The sequence below is a fragment of the Abrus precatorius genome, unplaced genomic scaffold, assembly GCF_003935025.1.
Source record: "Abrus precatorius isolate BTA unplaced genomic scaffold, Abrus_2018 Scaffold4, whole genome shotgun sequence".
NCBI lineage: Eukaryota > Viridiplantae > Streptophyta > Magnoliopsida > Fabales > Fabaceae > Abrus > Abrus precatorius.
In genome coordinates this window covers 5,903,389-5,925,869 of record NW_020874384.1, presented here as the reverse complement: position 1 = coordinate 5,925,869, position 22,481 = coordinate 5,903,389, and the positions used below count along the sequence as shown (strand labels likewise).

Below are 22,481 nucleotides of genomic sequence, written 5' to 3'. Positions count from 1 at the left end.
AAAAATTAATGCAAATAGTTTAGGTTATACATAACTATAATTAAATGATTGAATTAATAAAAATTATTTTTTGTATTAAGTTATTAATAATTTACACTTATGTAATATGATTCCTTTCATATTATTATATTAATAAAGTTACGTCAAATTTTATATTATTTAATAACTTTTTATTAAATAATTTAATTTTAAAATTAATTGTTAATAGAAAGTTTCAATCAAATAGATCATATTTATAAAATGTTAGATCAATTGAAAATTATTTTATGTTTTACTCATATAAAATTAATGTAATGTATACTTGTAAAATATATGAAAAAAGGACTCTTTAATTACACTCTTATAGTTGTTTAATTTTGATAAAATTTGACATAAATAATTGAGATAATATATAATTATAATTTAATAGTTTAATTAATTAAAGATATATTTTATATCACTTTACTAATGATATAAAAATAGATGTAACTTACATTGATATAATTTGATCCTTTTCTATATATACATGGAGGATCTATTACTATTATCACCAATGTCAAGTTAGCACATGTACTCTGATTAATATTTTATTATAAAATACTAAATTGACTAGTCAAACAATTGATTTAAAGACAAAATTAATAAATATTATATAACATTAATTTAATTTAATAAATAATCTTTTTTTAAGTACAAGTAAATATCAAAATTTAAATAACATGTTACAAATGTTTTAATTATTCTAAATTTAATATCTATGAATATGAAAATGATATAAAATATTGATTAATCTTAAATTTTATTTACCTCGAAGATTTGTTACTTTAAGTACCACAGTTCTTAACCTTCATTAGGATTTCACTTTCACCTTGAGCTTTATAAAGCTCAATATCTTATTTGTAGCTTCCTTTAGACTTTGTTTGGGAGTTAGGTTTAAGAGGGGAGGAAAGGGATTAGAAGGGGTTTAATTAGGAGGGGAAGGTTTTGGAGGTTTTTTTAAACCTTTCAAAATTCTCTAAAAACTTGTTTTTTGAGTTCCTCTATTTTGGGAGTTTTTTGTCTTTCCCACTCTTTCATACTATTTTACAAATATGATTTTTTTAACCTTTTTTTTTAAATGTTAGTTTTTCAAATGATAATTTTTAAAAAAAAATTGAAAAATAAAAATTTTAATTTTAAAATTATTTATATAATTAAACCGCTATCACCTTTCCTTCTCAATATTAATTTTAAAATTATTTATATATTAACCTCCTTTCCCCTCTCTTCCCTTTCTCTCCTTCTTCCTCCTCTAAACTTACAAACAAAGCCTTAATGAAAGAATGTGACTATCCCTAAAGGAAAAACTAACTTCCTTATATCTCAAGTGAGTTATACTCAAGTAAGAAAGAGTAATAAAACAAAACACACAAAAAAAAAAAAAGTAAAGGGAAAGATCTATTGTGAATTATAATTGTGTGCCACACGTATGCATTGGTTGGTTTCTTTAAAAATTCTCGCAAAATTAAACTTTATAATAATTTGTTTAAAATCACATACATATAACGTAATCATATTTAATTATCAAGCATACAAATTAATTGATAAAAATTGTTCTAACTTAAATTGTAGTATTAAATTTGAGTTTGTAAATGTGTTAAATATTTATGAAAAAATTTATCACCTATAATAATTATATTCGACTCAAATATAATTGTCTTTGTAATACATGTGATTTAAATAAAAGAAAATTAATATATTGGTAATACTAGTTCTTTTAATATTTTTATTTTTTACATAACATTTGAATTCAACTTTAAGATATTATTTAATAAAAATTAAATATACATCACTTTTGTGATTTGGATACGAAAGCATTTGTGCAAAATATATATATATATATATATATATATATATATATATTCATATTTGTCCCCACTTTCATCAATTAATCTTCAGGTAAGTGATTAGAGGCGAGGCATCCAATTAGGGTTTAATAATTATTTTGTGCTCGCATATTATCATGCCTTAAAAAATAATAACTAAGATTCGTAACATTTTATTTCATAAATATAAAATATTTTTATTAAAAACATAAAAAAAATTGAGTGATATAAATATAATTTTTAATATATTGTTTATTAATTTTAAACTAATGCTCTTAATTATAGTAGTTTGGTGAACCCTAATATGTGTATGATGCACAAGTTGTAATTGATTACCGCGGCCAACTAGTTAACGAAGTGCTACTATCATGGGTTGAGCCAATATTCGGTCTAGGTTCACACGGCGATTCCTACTCGCCCAAAACCACAAACTCTTTTTTATTCTCCATATCTATCAGATATTTTATGTTCAACGCGCATTTTGTAGCGGATGCTTTTTTTTTCTTTGGGGTTCTCCATTACTTCTTCAATCCATCCGAATAATTAAAAGACTTTGTTGAAAATATATATTTATTATATTAAAATTATAAAAATATAATAAATGTTTATTTTTTAATAAATTTTTTTATTTCAAACGCTGAGTTAAATTTATATTATTGTTTGATTAAGAATAAAAATGTTAAGTATTAACGATAATATAATTTTCTTAAGAAAATGGGTTTATTATATTAAAAATATTAAATTATAATACATATTTAAAAGTTTTTAATTGAAAATATTTTTAAGAATTAATATTAATATGATTTTATAAAATATATTTATTAAATTAATAAAATTCAAATGATTTCTAGTCCAATTTAAAATGAGTAAACTATTAAATTAGTTTTTATTATTTTTTTAAATTCGTCAAAATATTATTAAACTAAGTCAACGTCATTCTAGTATATTCATTATATTAATAGTTAATTTAAAATATAATAATAGGGACTAATTTAGTTTTTAGTTAATTTAAATTAGTTAACTTAATTTAATATGAATTAACTTTGAAATGAATGTTGATTGACTCTTAAAATATCATATAATTATTATAATAATAATTATTTAAAATTTAGAAAAGATCACTTGCTTAACCTAATATTTAAGTCTTTTACTGTAAAATATTTTATTCATGATATAAGTCTCTTAAATACGATATTGAAGAAATAATAATAACTAGATAAATAAATGCGACTAAAATAATATTTATATAATTCATAAGTTAAAAATATTTAAATAAATGATATTAATTTTAAGTATTTGAAGATAATAATTTTAAAATATATTGATTATATTAACATTAGAAATATATAATAAATTTTACTATTACTATATACTTAATTTTAAATATTAAAGTTAATAAATTTTGTTATTTACACAAAATTAAAATGTAACAATGAGAGAAAGACAATAAATCACTGTATTTTATTATCTAAGGTGTAAAAATACTTAAGTTATATTTTTTATATTAATTTTAAGTAAGAAAATGCTCATGATTTCATTAAAATGATATGATTAAAAACTAATTAAAAGATAGCTTTTTTAACTTACGATTTTGAGTATTTATGTGATATTCATGATTTGGAAGCGTGCGCGTGGGATATTAGCATATCGGCGAATATATATATATATATATCTTTGAAAGCGTTCTCGTGGGAGGCACGTGACAAGAGAAACAAACCAAATTTGGCTTCACCATCTGGAGTCACTACTAACTACCACCCAATCGCAGTGTTGCTTTTCATTTCACTCTCTCAACTCAACGCAGAAACCGTCTTCCACTTCTTCATCATCTTCCAATTTCCCCTTCTTTATTCTTATTTCTTCAGCTCATGACGACGTCGTTTGGAGCATCTACGTCCACCGCGGCGCTCAAGGACCCCAAGGTTCAGATCCCGAGCTTCCATGGCTTGAGGTCTGCTTCCGCCTCCGCTCTCACTCGCAATGCTCTTTCGCTTCCTTCATCCACGCGCTCGCTCTCTCTCATACGCGCTGTTTCCACGGTTTCTCTACTTCTCCCTTCAATTTCATCTTTAATTTCAGTTTTTCCTTTACTGTGCACTCTGTTTGTCTACTTTCTCATTTATCTCGGATTGTTATTTATTTTGTTGAATAATATTGATATATGTTCGAAGACGGTGATGAACATTTTCAGTTCCGGTAATATTTTAGAGAGAGTTGATAATTTTATAATTATTATTATTTTTTAAAAGTTGAACTGTGCGGTGGCAGCTATACTATGGAATGTGTAAATCCAATTTTGATAGTTTATTGTGCTTGCAATTTCTTTGTAGCCTGCAAAGTCTGAAACTGCCGCGGAGAAGCGCAGCAAAGTAGAAATATTCAAAGAACAAAGTAATTTCATAAGATACCCTCTTAATGAGGATTTGTTGACTGATGCCCCTAATATAGGCGAAGCTGCCACTCAATTGATCAAGTTTCACGGTAGCTATCAACAGTACAATAGAGATGAGCGTGGTTCCAGAAGCTACTCTTTTATGATACGTACTAAGAACCCTTGTGGGAAAGTTTCAAACCAACTTTACTTGACTATGGATGATCTTGCTGACCAGTTTGGAATTGGGACCCTTCGTTTGACCACCAGACAAACATTTCAGCTTCATGGTATTCTCAAGAAGGACCTTAAAACAGTGATGAGCACCATTATTCGAAATATGGGCTCAACCCTTGGTGCATGTGGTGACCTAAACAGAAATGTGCTTGCTCCTGCTGCTCCCCTTTTGAGAAAAGATTACGTCTTAGCTCAACAAACTGCAGAAAACATTGCCGCCCTCCTGGCTCCTCAGTCTGGGTTTTACTATGATATTTGGGTAGATGGGGAAAGGTTTTTGTCGTCAGAACCACCTGAAGTAGTTCATGCACGGAATGATAATTCTCATGGTACAAACTTCCCAGATTCACCCGAGCCCATCTATGGAACTCAGTTCTTGCCAAGGAAATTCAAAATTGCAGTTACTGTGCCAACTGATAACTCGGTGGATATTCTCACGAATGATATTGGTGTTGTTGTTGTTACTGATGATGATGGGGAGCCTCAAGGGTTCAACATATATGTAAGATGTTTTCAGATATCAGTTAAGTGAATTTTTTCCTATCAGTGTTCTGACTTGGACTTTTAATTATTCTTGCAGGTTGGTGGTGGAATGGGAAGAACTCATAGGTTGGAAACCACTTTTCCTCGCTTGGCTGAACCATTAGGTTATGTACCAAAAGAGGATATTTTGTATGCAGTGAAAGCAATTGTTGTTACACAACGAGAAAATGGGAGAAGAGATGACCGCAAGTATAGTAGAATGAAATATTTGATCAGCTCTTGGGGAATCGAGAAGTTTAGAAGTGTAGTTGAGCAATATTATGGCAAGAAATTTGAACCTTTTCGTCAATTGCCAGAATGGGAATTTAAAAGTTATCTTGGGTGGCATGAACAGGTTGGTTCTCTAGATGAAGGAATAATATTGATGTCTTTATCCCTGCTTATATACTCCATAATATTATTTTTTATGCACATTTCTCATAGTAATATAGACTTCACATGATGAGAGTTGGTGGATAGGATTCGTATGTTTAATGCCTATTTATTGATTTAATTGCTGATATGATCACAATCGATCTTTATACATTGCGTCTTGCCTGACAAGGACTTTCACGTATAAAATAAAAAATACAAAATATCTGGCAAATTAGGTTAATGAAGGTTATAGGAAATTCTGATATTTTTTGTGCTTTGTAGATTTTACTTCGTCTAACTTTAGATTTGTATTTTATGTGGTTAAGCAATCTGTAGTTGGCTGGATCATTCTTTGTTGTTATTGTCTTTGGCTAAAATATAGTTCAATGGACTTATGTGATATGGGTTCATTTGTTGGATTTCATCTTCTAGGGTGATGGCAAGTTATTTTATGGGCTTCATGTTGATAATGGTCGTATTGGTGGAAAGATGAAAAAGACATTGCGGGAGGTTATTGAGAAATATAATTTAAATGCACGAATCACTCCAAATCAGAACATCATCTTGACTGATATTCGTGCTGCATGGAAGCGTCCAATTACAACCACTCTAGCTCAAGCTGGTCTGCTGGTGAGATGCTTACAGATTATACTAAAATTGTTTTTCTGTGTTGAGTTATATTTGTTAAAAGTATTTAATTGACTTGTCCCTGCTCAGTTGACGCCTGACATTACTTAATAACCTTACATTGTGAGTTTCATTTAGTGGTCATAATTTACTAATTTAGGGGTTTCATTGTTTTGCATTTAGAAACAAACAAATTATTCATACGAACCCATCATTATTAACAAACACAATTCAGTTAACTTTTAGGGCTGTACAGATATAGATACAAGTAACAACTGTAACTTTTAGGTGTGTGTAGATCTTATTAGCTGCTACTTTTGTGATGGACCTATTTTTGTGAGTGGCGATAGAGAATGATCTTAATTTTTTCTTTTTCCATTCACTTTTGATTGATGCTTGACATGTATGGTGAATTGGTGATTCAAATTTCCCTAATTGTTAGTTTAGAGATCATAATTTACTAATTTTTTCCTTATTTATTTTCTCTTATGATTTTTTAATTTAATCTTTTGCCTTTTATTTGGTTCAGTATATGGAATTTTTCACTACTAATGCTATAGTGATCTGTTTTGCTGTGAACAGCAACCTAGATTTGTAGATCCCCTCAACATAACAGCAATGGCATGCCCTGCTTTTCCATTATGTCCACTAGCAATTACTGAAGCAGAACGTGGGATACCTAACATTCTTAAGCGGATTCGAACTGTTTTTGAGAAGGTATTGCTGTAGATATATGTGGCAGTATTTGATTTCATTGAAATCAGATCCCTAATCAGCAGACTTAATAATTATCTATCTGTAATTCAGGTTGGTCTGAAATATAACGAGTCTGTCGTTGTAAGGATAACTGGCTGCCCTAATGGTTGTGCTAGACCATACATGGCTGAACTTGGATTAGTTGGTGATGGCCCAAATAGCTATCAGGTCTGCTAATCAGTGACTCCACCCACTTCCAGTTAGTAGAAAATTCCAAAAGACTATCATGCTCACTTTTTTTTCCTTCTGATGAAGATTTGGCTTGGAGGAAACACCAAACAAACATCGTTAGCTCGAAGTTTCATGGACAAGGTGAAGGTTCTAGACCTTGAAAAAGTTTTGGAGCCTTTGTTTTATTATTGGAAGCAAAAGCGTCAATCTAAAGAATCATTTGGCGACTTCACAAACCGAATGGTGAGTTTTGCGTTCATACTTTTTATTTGCATCCGAGCCATATTTACTAATTTATGTTTTAATCTTTCAGTGATTATTGTGACTGTTAAAGTGATTGGAAAGTTTCGTTTTTAGGGATTTGTGAAGCTTAAAGAACTTGTTGAGAAATGGGAGGGTCCAGTAGTAGCACCAGCACGCCACAACCTAAAGCTATTTACTGACAAGGAGACATACGAAGCAATGGATGAATTGGCAAAGCTTCAAAACAAGAGCGCTCATCAGTTGGCCATGGAAGTTATCCGCAATTATGTTGCTTCCAACCAAAATGGGAAAGGTGAATGATTTCATTGACTTTGCCAAAGATGTAAGTGATGCTGCTTTTTGGTTGACTGGAATGGTGGATAGGCAACTAAACGCTACTCTCTGTTGTTACTGTGTGGTAACTCTGGGAATATGCTAAATTAATGTTTTGGTTGTTAGTAATTTTTATCTAAAACGGCTTTCAGATAGAATTGAGTTTTTTAACACAAAATAAGACTTTCTATCATTTCTGTATCAAATTTGGGGTGTTCGACCACTTGGTTTTTCTTCACATAATCATGTTAGGTAAGATCTTTTTTCAATTGTATTCTTGCTCCGATAAAGTTCACTAATGAGGATTTGTTAATAGCAATCGTGTGGTTAAAGTTGATTAATTACTGACGATGGTGCATCTGGAAGCGTATGTGTATGTGTTCACCTGTTCAGTGTTTCTTGTTATTTTTATTACAATGAGTTGTTCCTGATAGAATGTTTTGCATGAAAGACATGTTTTAATACTACATTTCACTCTTTTTTCTATTTTAATTCCAAATTGGTTTTTTTTTAGTAATTTTCTTTTATTTTTCCTAATCTAAGCTAATTGCAAAATTGTATGGTGGCAAAATGGGCTACTTGGCCCGATTTGGGTCCGCCCAGTTTAGGCATGTTTTCTTTTCACACCTTTTTAATTTTATTCCTTTTTTTTTTTTTTTTCAAAAATGCCCCCAAAATGGTTATTTTTTCCTCTTATTCCTCTGGTTTTGATTCATGCTTATTATTCCCACTATCAACCTTTATTCAACTTTGTCAAAAATTACACGTGCCTATGTTCTTTAACTACCAATGGTGCAATTTTAGAATCTCATCTTTCTTTATGACACTAAACACCACATCATTCTCAAATTCACTATAAACGCAGCACGTCACATCTATTCCTTTCATACTCAGTCACCATTCTTCATTTTTGTTGTCATTTTACTATTCAAATGACAACAGAAGTGAGTCCACGAGGTTCCCACACCATGAACAAGTGCTTCAGGTGGTCCTCGATGGTGCAGGTTTGCGCGCACATCTGAGTATTGAATTTGAAGGGAAAGGCTTCGTTTTGTTTTGTTTTTTGTTTTTTTTTCTTCTTTTGTTAATAAACTCGATCTTTCATTCTATGAAGATTACTTAATATTTTGGTACGAAGGGTACAATTTATTCACCCAATATTATTGGTTAGATCTTTTGTTTTTCACATGGAGAAGACTCAGGGTCAAGTGGTTCTCCTTTAGGAAGGAAGCAAGCAGTTGAGATTTAAGGGTATATTTTGAATAAATGTTCCAAAAAATATTTAAAGGGTGGTTCTAACAGTAAAAATGGGTGGATAATCTTATTTCTTATTCGCGCCTAAAATTTGAAACATATGCTTAACTTCAACCTTTGTTTCTCAAACCAAAAATAATAAGAACCTTCCTTTTACACTTGAAAAGATGGTTGGTTGAACCTTGCAATATAGAGCCAGCAGGTTATATACAAGATGATCAGATTTCGAATCCTTGGTTTTTGAAAATTTTCACATCTCCTTTTTCCGGGGTTTTGACATAGATAAAAGAATTTAAAATTCACACTACCTAAATGCCGTTTTTATCAATTTGATTACATATATGTCTTGATTTTATTGTAACATAGGTCAATTTTAACAGACATTCTTTAATTTTTTGCATGGTGCTTAAATAAAATTCAATTTAAATTATCTTTTTACTATTTTAAAATTTGTGCCTACTTAAAGAAGTCGATTTAAATCGACTCTCCTTCATGCTTTTATTTATAATTATATAGAAGTCGATTGCAATCGATTTCTATTTAAATTTTTCATGCTTTTTACAAAAAAGTTGACTTTAACCGACTTTCATACATGATATTCTTTTATTGAAGTCGATTTTAATAGATATATGTTAATTAAAATACAAACAAATTTGCTCCTTTATTATAAATGAACATATATAACTCGACTTTGCACAACTATTTTTGAAAAATTTTCAGATTAAGTGTGAAAATTGTAGTGATATGACGTAGAGTTACGTTCATGTTCTTATATATTATAATGGTGAGATTGTAAATACAATAAAGGGAGAGATCTCACAACTCCTTTTCATAAAGGATTGATGACATCATGCATCGCTACTCTCGGTATAAATTTATTTGCGAGATAATATACCTATATAGTGCAATAAGGAAATATCTTCCCTAGAATTAAACTTCAATTTTTCAATGATTATAACAAAGTCCTAACGGCATTTCCATACAACTCTAAAAAATTTATGTAAGCATGTATATATACAGTAGATGTTTCCTTGTAGTTCAAAATACAAATTTATAAATAACAATTGCATTGCTTGAAAACTGTAGCTAAAAAGTCTAGATCTATCACCAAAACCTAGACTTGACAAAATAATTAAAGTTACAAATTGAGTCTTTCAGTATTTTTCAGCATTTAACACAGCAATGCAACTTATTTAATGCAAATTGCAACAACTTAGTTCCAACTGGTTTCACAGCTCTAGTAATCCAGAAGGAACCTACAATTCTCCGGTTTGAGAGTAACTCATTCCGGTACTTGAATCCAGATATACAGCATAATACAACTCAGCATTTGATCTATTCCACACATGCCTACCCTACTTAGATATGTAACTAGGGTCTACAATGATGAATATCAGCATGATAATACAACTCATCCACAATCATGTATTTATCAGCTTAGTAATGTCTAGCAATGAACAAACATATATACCAATAACTCAACATTAATAACTTTATTATAGCATTATATCAGCACTTATTTATTCATTTCAGCACACAGGATTCACAATATGTGTTAATTACATATCTCAGCCTACATCTCCTAGCACCACAATCCAACTTTCACAATCAATTACATAGATAATTGGTGTTCTACATTAGGGTTTGTCCTTATATTAATTCATTCTCAGCTAAAAACCAAGTATACATCTAAGCATCTCAATATCTAGTGAATGAATAAATTCAGCTCAGGTAAATTCCTCTTACGTGTGACAAGATTTCTTAGATCAAAGCTTTCAAAACAAGGAATAAAGCTTAAGGTCCCTAGATCTCCCTATTATTACGAAATAGAGACCCTTAATAAGAGAAATCTAGAAAGAAAGAATGGAATAAGGGAACCAACTCTTAGGAACTCACTTAGATCCGCACTAAGTGGATGTTCTTACTTGAATTGGGAAGGAGTTCAACCTTGAGAAGATTTTCTCTAAGGGAAGAATGTGAGAAAAGAGCAAAAAAATGAGAGTTATTTGCTAAAGCTCGTATAATAGAGTTATTTCTCTAAGGGAACCAACTCTTAGGAACTCACCTAGATTCGCACTAACTCATTTGCTAAAGCTCGTATAATAGAGCTATTTGTCAAATTACAATGTGATTATTTTAGCTATGGAGGTTCAACTTCGGATCCATCACCTTATGCATCAAATCCAGCCCTATTAGTTGAGGTGTCCTGTCATGATGTGCACAATTCATATGATGAGGTAGGTTCTCCAAGTTTTGAACACCTTGTTAGACAGATTAAAAAGTCATTATCCAAAATGCACAGGCAATGACACAAGGTAATTTGGTTGGAGATTTTGATTTTATTGTGGAGCAACAAGATGATGAAAATGATAAATAGAAAGACCTTGATCATGAACAATATGAACATTTTTTTTTTATGTGTAGAACTTTTGTGAACATTTGATGTCTTGATCCCATTCCAAATCTCAATCTAGACAACATCTTAGTCACTATTCAACGATTGATTTAGATGCAATGCATTGTAATGTGAGTAGGTCTAGTCTAAGTTTGAGTATAAGGAGAGAGAATGATTTGGCACTTGGCCAAGTATTTCATATTAAGGACGAAGTGATATTTACTGTTAAGTATTACAGTTGAGGTGTTAACTTTAAACATTACAACAAAATTAAACTAAAATTAACTACGTCACAAAATTAAATTTTAATTTATTATAATTTGTAAATTACTACAATACGAAACTAAATTATCATAATAATTAAAAATATACAATAAAAAATTAATTAAATTTAAAAATATATTAATTAGAAATACATAACAAATAATTAAATTTAATTTACAATATAATAATTAACATTTACACACTTTTCTAAACATACAATTACAGAATTAATGACATATTAAATTAAATACAGAAATAATTAAATATAATTTAACTAAATATTTTAAAATTTAAATTATCTACATTGACAACTTATTTGTAATATAATCAACAAAATTAAATCGATATAAATCATTATTCATATTCTTTAACTCTAATCGTCTGTCGTTTCCACTTTTGTCCGCTCTCACTTTCTCTGTTCTTGCTCAGGCAGCAGAGTAAATAACTGAAAAAATTGATTAAACTCATCACTAAAATGATACTAAAATTGATTTTAATCAATTTTCTTATTCAATGTGCAAATCAATTATAATCAATTTCTTGCGGAAAGTTATTTTCAATCAACTTCAATGAAACAAATTCATGACATTTATGTTAGTTAATAAATTGTTTCTAGGACACATTAGTTAAAAAAATGTTTCCAGGAGACATGCATAATTTTTAAAAAAATTCTTTTATTTACATAAAAAAATCCCCATTTTCCCTTTCCTAATTAACTAAAAAAAAACGATGGTCGGTTAGAATATGAGCAATGAAAAACTTAGATGGATGAGACTAAAAAAAATCTGAATTAAATCTTCCATTGGGACATGACCAATCCTTGATTTTATAGTTTAAAATGTTCAAATCCTCAATTGGTTTATTGATGAAGTCCCAACTAGATATCCTTTCAATCTTGTTTATGAAAAAATAAGACAAATGACATGCTGTGTTATACTCATCACGAGTGTTTGTGTGTGAGTTATGTTTGTCTATATAAATATTAATATTTCTGACTCCAATATCAACTTGTTGTATGGTTTCCCAGGTTTTATTTTGGTGAGTGCACATTCTTCCCTTTAAAAGTCGAAAAAACAAGCACACATTTTTTGGGTAATACACGAAATCACACTTTTATACAATCATTTTTCTTACAGTTTCATTTGTATACTTGTTTACCTCTCTATTTCTTTATTGCATATTACTTTTTTCTCTATTTCCTCCATAAATAACTTATCTTTCCATATTATAAAGAAGCTAAATGTAGAAGCTTCTCAGAATTTCTAGAATATACAAATATAACAACAATCAAACATATAATTGGTAAAATAGACTTTTGCCTTCAATAATTAAAAATATATATTTTTATAAATAATCATATATAATAAAATCATTTAAAACATTAACTTTCTTTAAAATTTATTTTAATTTAACTCTATAATCACACACATAGCATGTATCAAAATAAAAAAATTATAATATTTTAAATTATAATTTATTTTAAAATAATAAAAAATAATATATTAAGTATTATGACTTTTATATATAAACAAAAAAAAACTGTAGAAAATTTAAAATTTTATATAAGGTATTAAAAAAATTAGAAAAATAAATATAAGTTTACTGAAAAATTGATAGTTTATATATGATAATAAGATCAATTTTATAAATATAAATATGAAAATTCATAGAGAATTTAAAAGTTTATACAATAATAAGCAAAGATGAAGTAATAACTTTTACTTCTAAAATCTACAGTAAAATTAATAAAAAAAAACTATTGCAATTAAAAAAAATTTAATTCATATATTATTATTGGAAAATTTTAATTTAAACAAAAGTATACATGCTATGGATTATTTCATTTACTAAATAGAATATTATCCTCTACAAAATAGAGGTTCGTTTCGTTAGTATGCTTTTTTTTATATTATGATTTTTTATTATTTAATTTAATTTTTATAACAAAAGAATTTTTTTTTCTCGTGTGATGTCTGGTAACTTTCGTTTAGTATTTCTGTAAGTGTTTTGTGTTTCTAAAAAAATAGATATTAAATTAAAAAAAATTGATAAAATGAAAAACTAACAGAAGAGTTATATGAAAAGGAAAAACATTTCATAAAAACTTTATAATAATTTTAAAAACTAGATAATATCTATGACAAATCAAAAACACATTTAATTTTCGAAGCTTGATTTTATTATATATTTAAAAACAGGAAAAGCAAGTAAGGAGACACTGTACGTAACGAGAAGTGCTTTTGGTCGTGTAGAAACTAATTTTTATTACTAGTATTTCATTTTATTGCATAAAATATGTTTGACTTGTCTCGAAAACTTCCCATTAGAAGATGTCAGGCAATTTTGCAGTAATAATAATAAAAATCTTTAATTTGAAAAGCTGCTACAAATAATTATATTTTGAATTTCATTGGAAATTCAAGTATTTGGCATCTTACAACTGGCTCATGTAACGGTAAAATCATCAAATTCTTCAAAAGGATTTAATTAATAAATAAACGTACAGTCCTTTCTCTTCTCGTTTAACCTATAAATAATACGATCAAATAAAAATTTTATTAACTTTATATTCTTTTATGTTAATCTCTACATTCTAAATTTGGTGTAAAATGTAAAATCATTTTTAACACGTGTTTAATGATACATAATGAAACTTTATATACAATGAATTTTTATTAAAAATTAAATAATAATATTAAATTAAAGCAGTTGTGATTTCAATGCACGTTCCATCCCCACGCTTGATTAATATAAGCCAATTGGTGCATATCTTACTTACTCTGCCTCTTTATTAACCAGCTTTGTCTCTTTACTTTTATTTTTATTTAACTGACTCTTTTAATTTTTTTAAATTTGGTTTATCTATTTATTTCTTTTATTTGAAAATCTTCAATTATTAATTTTTTGTCTGAATACTTGAAAAATATTCGATAAAGTTATTATATATTGGTTGTAAAAGCGTCATTTACCTTTATCTAACTTCAAAATAGCAATACATAACGTTAAAATGTAAATAAATGGACATTAATTTTGAAAAACGTATTGTAATAATATTTCAAAATGTAAACAACATGACACTACAGTGACCTCATCTAACGGTGTCAGCTCGACTTCACTCAGTCACGTGACAGTATAAAATACATCAAAATATAAAATGAGACAGTATAAAATACTTTTTTTTTATTAAAAAAGTTATAAAGTAATTTTTAATAATGATATTTTATATTTTTGATTCACTAAATATATTTAATTAAATTATTTATTAAAAAGATATATATGACAATTTTAATGAGTGTTTTAAATATATTAATTAAGAATTTAAATAAGAAAAAATATTTAAAAAATTATTAAATACATGTCTATTTTATTTTTAATGCATTCTTTAACTTTTAATAAAATATTCATTCTCTAACTAATAATATTAAGATACTTATTAAAAAATAATATTTTTAATATGTATCTAATAATACAATAAAAAAATTACATATTAAAATTAAGAAAATATAAAATAATTAATACATCTTTGTCTTAAACTTGAGACTGAAATTAAGTTAGAATATACATTTTTAAATAATATATATATATATATATATATATTATCATTTATGATATGCTTGAGATATATATTAAAATTTTTGAGAAAATAAGAGTTATAATTTATAAATGCACCACATAAACATAGGATAGTTGAAAAATGATGGATGATTAATGGGAAGGTTGAAAAGTGGTAACTAAGGAATCGAAAATGGTTGAGCTTGGACGGCACGGAACGGACCACTTCTATTTATTGTCTCATTCAATCACTGATTAATGACTCACTGACACAATACGTGACAAACACTATCTTGTTTTGTGTGATTCCATTCAAAACATGCGCTGCGCTCATAAACTCTCCCTTTTTCAAATTCTACCTTTCCTTTTACTCCTTGTATAAACCCTTGCTTGTTTTAAAATTATAATATTAACTATTATTATATTTTTAATCTTATTTATATAAAAATATATATAATTTATTAAAATTATATACATTATAAATATTTATAATAATAAAATTTATATTTTATACATTAAAGAAAAAACAAATGTTAATAAGTGTGTTAAGAATAAGTAACTACAAACTTTGATAAAAACTAAATATTTAACTAAGTCATAAAATTATAATTTTTTACATCAGTTAATGTAATTTTTTTAATTTAACAATGGTATAATAAATTTTTAACAACTAATACATTTTCTCTCAAAAAATTAATTACTTTTTTTGAAACTCTAGCAATCAATGTAGGTAAAAATATGTCTTTTTTAACTATGACAAAAAATTTGATGATGAATTTTATAAATAATATTCACATTAACTTTTTAAATAAATAAATGATCATGATTAATAAAATTAAGATTTCATATTATATTTCTAAAATATTTATAATATTAAATAATTTAATTAATGTTTTATATTTCAAACAACTAAATATATCTATTTATATAAGTATTGAATGAATATATTATTAATATAATTTTCATAATAAATAAGAGTATAAAAATAATTTAACCATTGATCTATTTAAAATAATTTTTTATTTTTTATAATTAAGACTATAAAATATTAGCAGTTATTTTAAGAAAAAAATTAAAATATTTTTAAATATAAAATTTATATTCTAATAAAAATGTTTGTTCTTATAATTTATACATATATTTTTATTGAATACAATGACTTAAAATCATTTTAATCATACTTGATTCTCAACCTTATGACTATGCTTACATCATTTGAAACTTAAAATTTATTTTAATACTATAAGTTATTAAATTAACTTAAAATGTAATTTAAGGTGGTTTAGTTAAATTTTTTTATCCAATTTAATCTAAATTTAATTCGAGTTGCGTATCTAGATGTGGTGAGTGAGTTTATCACTAAATTTTTTTTGCACATATAAATACTCAAATCTAAAATATTGTTTAAGCGATATCGAACTATTGCTATTTAGACCAACTTCAATTAGTTGATTTAATTAAACTTTAAACACAACACACGTAATATACAAATATATAATTTTTTTATTTTTTAAATAAGAGAAAAATTAGCAAAATTATTAACTTATAAATATAATAATTAATACAAATATTTAATAATTATAATTATTTTTAAAATTTAAAATATATTAATTTTCATATTTTATTAAATCATTGATATATTATTAAAATGTTCTATTTCAAAAACAGTTATAATATTAATTGGTTTCTTGTATATTAAAACAATAAATATATCTATTTATATAGATAAAGGGTGAGTGCTTTATTAACATAAATCTTATCATAAATAAAAAAAATAAAAAAATAATATTATAATTAATATATTTAAAATTTAGTATTTATTTCTTATATTTTGAATAAAAAATGTTGATAGTTATTTTTTTAAAACAAAATTTGGTTTCTTGTATATTAAAACAATAAATATATCTATTTATATAGATAAAGGGTGAGTGCTTTATTAACATAAATCTTATCATAAATAAAAAATATAAAAATAATATTATAATTAATATATTTAAAATTTAGTATTTATTTCTTATATTTTGAATAAAAAATGTTGATAGTTATTTTTTTAAAACAAAACACAATGTAGTATAATTTTAGTTAAAGATTAATTTTAAAGAATATCCGTTACCACTTTTATATATTAATTGTTACTCTTATTTAATAATTTTATATAAAAATATATTTTTTATTAAATATATTTATATAGTGAAAAAATTGTATTTAAAAAAAAATATTTGAAATGAAAGTAGATATTTAATAGTGATAATAAATACAACTTTAATTTTAATTCACGGTAATTATAAAAATTTATATATATAAAAGTCAGCTTTATTTTCTTTATTTTATAAATAAAAATTTATGTTCTTCATATTTTTTTTGAGATTTTTATTTATTAGAAAATATATTATGCAATTTTGGAAATTTTATTTTGTTTAAAACCATTGTTGAACGAACTAAACCTTTTTTTTTTTTACTGGAATTGAACGAGCTCAACTTAAATAAGAAAGAGTACTAATCACGCAATATAAACGTTTACGGAAAAATAAACTGTTCTTCACACTAGTTGCAATTTTTATTTTGCAAAAAAATAAAAAACAAAAAGATAGTTGCTTTATTTTTAAATAAATTAAAGGTGGTTTCAAAATTTACACGTATCACATTTAAAATTTTAAAGTTTACGATTTCGAAATTGAATTCTAATATATTATTCAACATTAAGATTGAGTTTTCTGTACGTGAATATGATTAATTTCAACACGACACGTTTAAAATAAAACACGCTAAAGTAAAACGTAAAATCATAATTGTTTATTTAAAAATTATTAATTCATATTATAAAAAAACAACTGCACATTTGAAATTTTTTTTAATCAATAAATCAACAAACTCGAGTAGATAAAAACAAACAAATATCTTATAATAAATAATGGTTGTACAAATTTTATTTATTAAATGAGTTAAAATTAAATTTTTATGAGTAAAAGTGTGGATATGAGCATTATTATTATTATTAAACTCTATTCACAGTCACACATTAAGCTAATTAACTAATCTAAAAGAGGGTAACGTATTTGAGTTTGTGCACGAGTAATCTACTAACAAATAAGTTTATACTTGTCATTTATGTAAAGTAAATGCTAATTAATACTTTTAAGACACTAGTTGAAGAATTTTTTTTTAATAAAAAATATACTTTTTTTCTTGATGTAACATAAATTATAATAAAATTTTATTCTTTTTAATCTCCTAACGGTCATTGGTTTGCAAAATCCTTTATGCAAATATGAAAGTGAAAAATGCGATAATTTTGTAAGAATTGAGTTTTGTCACTAATATAATTTTTATATTTATATAAGAAATTTTATTATATCAATATTTTTTTTACCTTTATAATAATTAATTTAAAAATTACATTCATAGTAAATTTTAATCTATTAAGAATGGTTTTTTTTTTAATATATGCAACATTATACAAAATAAAAAATTATATATAATAATAAGTTATTAAAAATTATAATATTTAACTGTATAAATATATTAAAATACATATTTTTTTATTTTTTATTTTAGCTTCTTATATGCAATGGCGTAAGGGTTAAAAAAGTTAAAAAAATTTACATTAAGTAAAAAAAAATATAAAGTGTGAATATATAGATAAAAATTGTAATAGATAGTCTAAAATTGACGTGATAGTGTATCCACCTAAGATTTGTAATTTTGAAAGAAAGAGGAAGCAGACATAAACATGAAGCTTTTTTCAAATTCCCATAAGCAGGCAAACAGTGTCCGACGTTGGAAATAAATACTAAAAATAGAGAGAAACTCCAAACACGAACGCACACTGGCATTAACAAACACACACTTTTTCATTTCAAATCTCTGTTCTTCCACTTCACGAGGTTGCACGCCAACAACCTCTTCACCATTTACTCCTCTCTCTCTCTCTCTACCTGTCTTACTGCTATATCCCAGATATTGATATTCCTTTCAAACCCTTCTTTTTAGTACTATCATCATCGTCATCATCATCAACAACAACTTGTTTGCGTTTCACATCACTGCATGAAACTGTAAACATGGCCACAGCACCACCCAGAAGACCCAGATGGCACCACCACCCTCCTCCTCCTCCCACTCCCAGGATCCTTCACTTCCCTCGCCGTCCTCGCCGGAGACCCCCTCCCGTAGGTGCTCGGAAAGTCAACAACAAGTTGGAGACTCTCTTTGATCGAGAAAGAATAGTGGTTTTGAGTGAACGGAGGAGGGAGAGAGTGGAAAGTGTGAGCGAGAGTGAGAAAGGGTGTGCTTTGGAGGAAGAGAAGTGGAAGTTTCAGGCTGAGATGTTGAGGGCAGAATGTAACTTGTTGAGAATGGAGAAGGAGATTGCTGTTAAGAAGTTAGAGAGAACTCGTGTTAAGATGGAAACAACTCTAAGATCTGCGCTTCACCCTCTTCTTTCTGTCAGTGCCTTCTTTTCTTATTATCTCATATTCTCCACTTATTTTGATTGTGTGTGTGTGTTATAATTTGAAGTTAGTTATGATTTGTTTGTCCAATCCAATGCATGTTATGGTGCAATTGTGAAGGTTAATTGGGGCGTACTTTCTTTCTTTTCCTTGATTTTCTTAGCAATGGTGTTAATGGTTATTGTGTTGTCACACTTGTTGCACTATGAGACTGGTGGCTAATTGTACTTGCTAGTTTTGGGTGATTTTGCTTTACTGCTTGTGATGGTTTGCACCTTCTGATTAGTGGAATGACTGCAGAGAAGAATAAAGATTTGTGAAGGAAAGAATGTCGATAAGGTTTTGGATGAAGAGATTCATGATTTGACAGTGAAACTTCAGAAATTGCGGAAGAGATCAACGGTTAAGGATTTAGGGGCTAGGAATAACAGAAATTTTGACAAACAGGCTTCTGTTCTGCAGAGACGACTTGAGAAGATTGGAGGATCGTCCGATGAGGTATATTTGACGGGGTTTCAAGAGATGGAAAATGTAAGATTGTCTATTAAAACAAGTGGCAGATTTCATGACAGCGTTGTTCCAAGTGGAAAACTAAATGTAAGTCAAAATGTAACCATAATGTTGTGCTGTTTTGTAAGCATTATTGTATCAGTTAAAATTAGAGTTTTATTTTAATAATTTGTATGTAATGTTATTACATATTATCAAGATAAAACTATAGTTTTGATTTGTAAATACTAACTAGCACCAACAATATTTTAAGAACTGTGACTAAATCTTTTCTCCTAACTAATTGTTCCAAGTGAAATTTATATCTCCAATGAGATATCTAATTTAAACAAACACTAATTGTTAATTACTACTATTATGTATTTTGTCCAAGCATGCCATAAAAGGCATTTTTTTTTCTCCTTTTGTCTTTTTTAATATTTTGGTGTTTTCTTATTGATTTGATTAAAATTTACAGGTGGAGATTCTGAGGAGGAAAATGGAGGGGTTGTCAAAGGGGATATTATTACAAAGAATGGAGGAAGAATATAATTCACTGCTGTCTACTGCTAGTAATTCTCTTGCAAGTTCTGGCTCAACTTCCAAGAGAGTTGAATTTCAAGATTCATCTTCCGTACGAGTACCTCATCAGGCATATCCTTGATTTCTTTGCTCATCACTAGTTGATAGTAGGCTATTGTTAATAATTAGATAAATGTACATGTACACTACAAACACACATAAATATGAACAAATATACCCTGTTTAATCTGACTTAAAAAATCCCACCATAAATAGAAAAATCTCTGTACATGATTTGACTTTCTTAGTGTACTACAAATTCTTTTTAAGACCCAAAAAAAAAAAGAAATTTCAGAGTGATCAACCTTTTTGATGTAAAACAATTTTCTTGACCAACTGAATTAAGAGAATGGATTCTTACAGACCTTGGATTCACAAATCCTGCAGGAAAAATTGTCCTGTGAAGGGAATATGTGTTCAGGACATTGCAAGACTATTGTTCGAAGAATTGTAGAGCAAGTTAGAGCTGAGACTGAGCAGTGGTCTCAAATGCAGGAGATGCTTGGTCAGGTGAGGGAAGAAATGGAGGAATTGCAGGCTTCACGAGATCATTGGGAAGATCGAGCTCGGCATTCTGATTCTCAAATCCAATCCCTACACAATGCTGTATGATACGGTTCACTGTTTCTACTTGTTCTATATTTCCCATTTCTTAGTCTTCCTTTAAGCTCTTGTTTCTTTGGCAACAATACTTGTAAACTCCATAGTCTTTCTAAACAAAGTTGCTATGCCTGCGGTTTGCTGACATTGTTCTGGTACTTCAGTGAGCACCATATTTTCTTAACCTATTTGCTAACGTATAGGCATGGCTAGTTGTCTTGTTTGACAACTATAAATGTTTCGACCTCTATGATAAAATTTTCCCTATATGTCATCTGATTATCCTAATCTTTCTCTTTGAATCAAATTTTCAAAGAGAGCATTTTTGGCAAATAGCCATGAAAAAGGGTTTTTTTTTTTTGGTGACAAAGAAATTGGTTTTTGTCATGCCCACAGTAGGCAATTGGACTTCCGTAAGCTCAACATTGGTGCATATGACTCAAGAGTCATAGATTTAAATGAATCACTATCGTAAAGTGTATTCATAAATGAGTTTTTGGCAGATTAAACAAGAGGTTTGGTTTGGTGGTGTATTTGGTCTCTCAATGTTGGCCTTAATCTTCTGTTTTTTTCTTTTTTCGCAGGTGCAAGAATGGAAACAACGAGCTCTTTCATCTGAAAGCAAAACAAATGAGCTTGAAGCAAAACTCTCTGTGCTCTGTGGTGATCTTGAAAGGTTGAGGAAGGAACAAAATGCAGCTCAGGAGACCAAATGTTCACCAATTCCCTTGGAGTCACAGAATGAGTTGGAGAAGCGAATAATGGTTTGTTGCTCAAAGGAAAATAATAATGCTAAAGAAAACAGCAAACATAATGAGGTTTTAAGAAAAGGACATGCTACTAGAGGTGGAATCATAGCCCCAAAACGATCACCATTCCAAGACATTGGGAACCAATCATCATTGATGAGGCAAAATGGCAAAGCAGTTTTCCCTTTGCATTGCCATCTTTCTGCAGAAGTTGAGAAAATTTACCAGTGACCCACTAAGCACTAACTCATCACTTGAATGTAGGTTGATCGTTTCTAACACAAAACTACATATCCTAACATAATCAGGAGAAGAATGTGCACAATGGATCAGGGGTTTCATGTTTTAAGAGTTGTGGTTGAGGCATATCTTGTTATATGTAAGTACTATGTACTATGCCAACAAAAGATAAGGACAGCATTCTGAGTGTCCCAAGTTGATGTAACTTGATGTTTCATTTCATAAAAGCTTAGCTATCTTCGTTGGCTTGACATATTAACTTCTCAAATCACGGATTTCAGATCATTAAGAATGAGGGGTTTTTCTTTCGATATGATTCTATTCTATTTGGAACAATGACTGAAGTCAATTATAAATGTTTTCTTACATAATCACCTCAAAACTAACGATAATGATTTTGTTCGGTAGTTGGTATGGTGAATTCAA

At 27.9% G+C, this 22,481-nt stretch overlaps 2 protein-coding genes across 3 annotated transcripts; both read left to right on the top strand.

Moving 5' to 3' along the window:
- Positions 1-3,555: 3,555 nt before the first annotated feature.
- On the top strand, positions 3,556-7,962 carry LOC113864481 (sulfite reductase [ferredoxin], chloroplastic). Of its 2 annotated transcripts, XM_027498236.1 has the most exons (8): positions 3,556-3,883; positions 4,175-4,954; positions 5,033-5,329; positions 5,782-5,979; positions 6,559-6,693; positions 6,784-6,900; positions 6,988-7,146; positions 7,261-7,889. In XM_027498236.1, the coding sequence occupies exons 1-8, from the start codon at positions 3,713-3,715 to the stop codon at positions 7,465-7,467; spliced, it is 2,064 nt and encodes a 687-aa protein (XP_027354037.1). In that variant the 5' UTR covers positions 3,556-3,712; the 3' UTR covers positions 7,468-7,889. The 2 variants fall into 2 exon arrangements, with proteins under 2 accessions (XP_027354037.1, XP_027354038.1); XM_027498237.1 differs by lacking the exon at positions 6,784-6,900 and having other exon boundaries at positions 7,261-7,962.
- An 11,043-nt stretch (positions 7,963-19,005) lies between these two features.
- LOC113866048 (cingulin) lies at positions 19,006-22,046 on the top strand. The gene is given in 5 exon segments (XM_027500938.1): positions 19,006-19,389; positions 19,696-19,992; positions 20,363-20,573; positions 20,873-21,072; positions 21,651-22,046. Coding segments are annotated over 5 exon segments (1,488 nt in total).
- Positions 22,047-22,481: the final 435 nt, after the last annotated feature.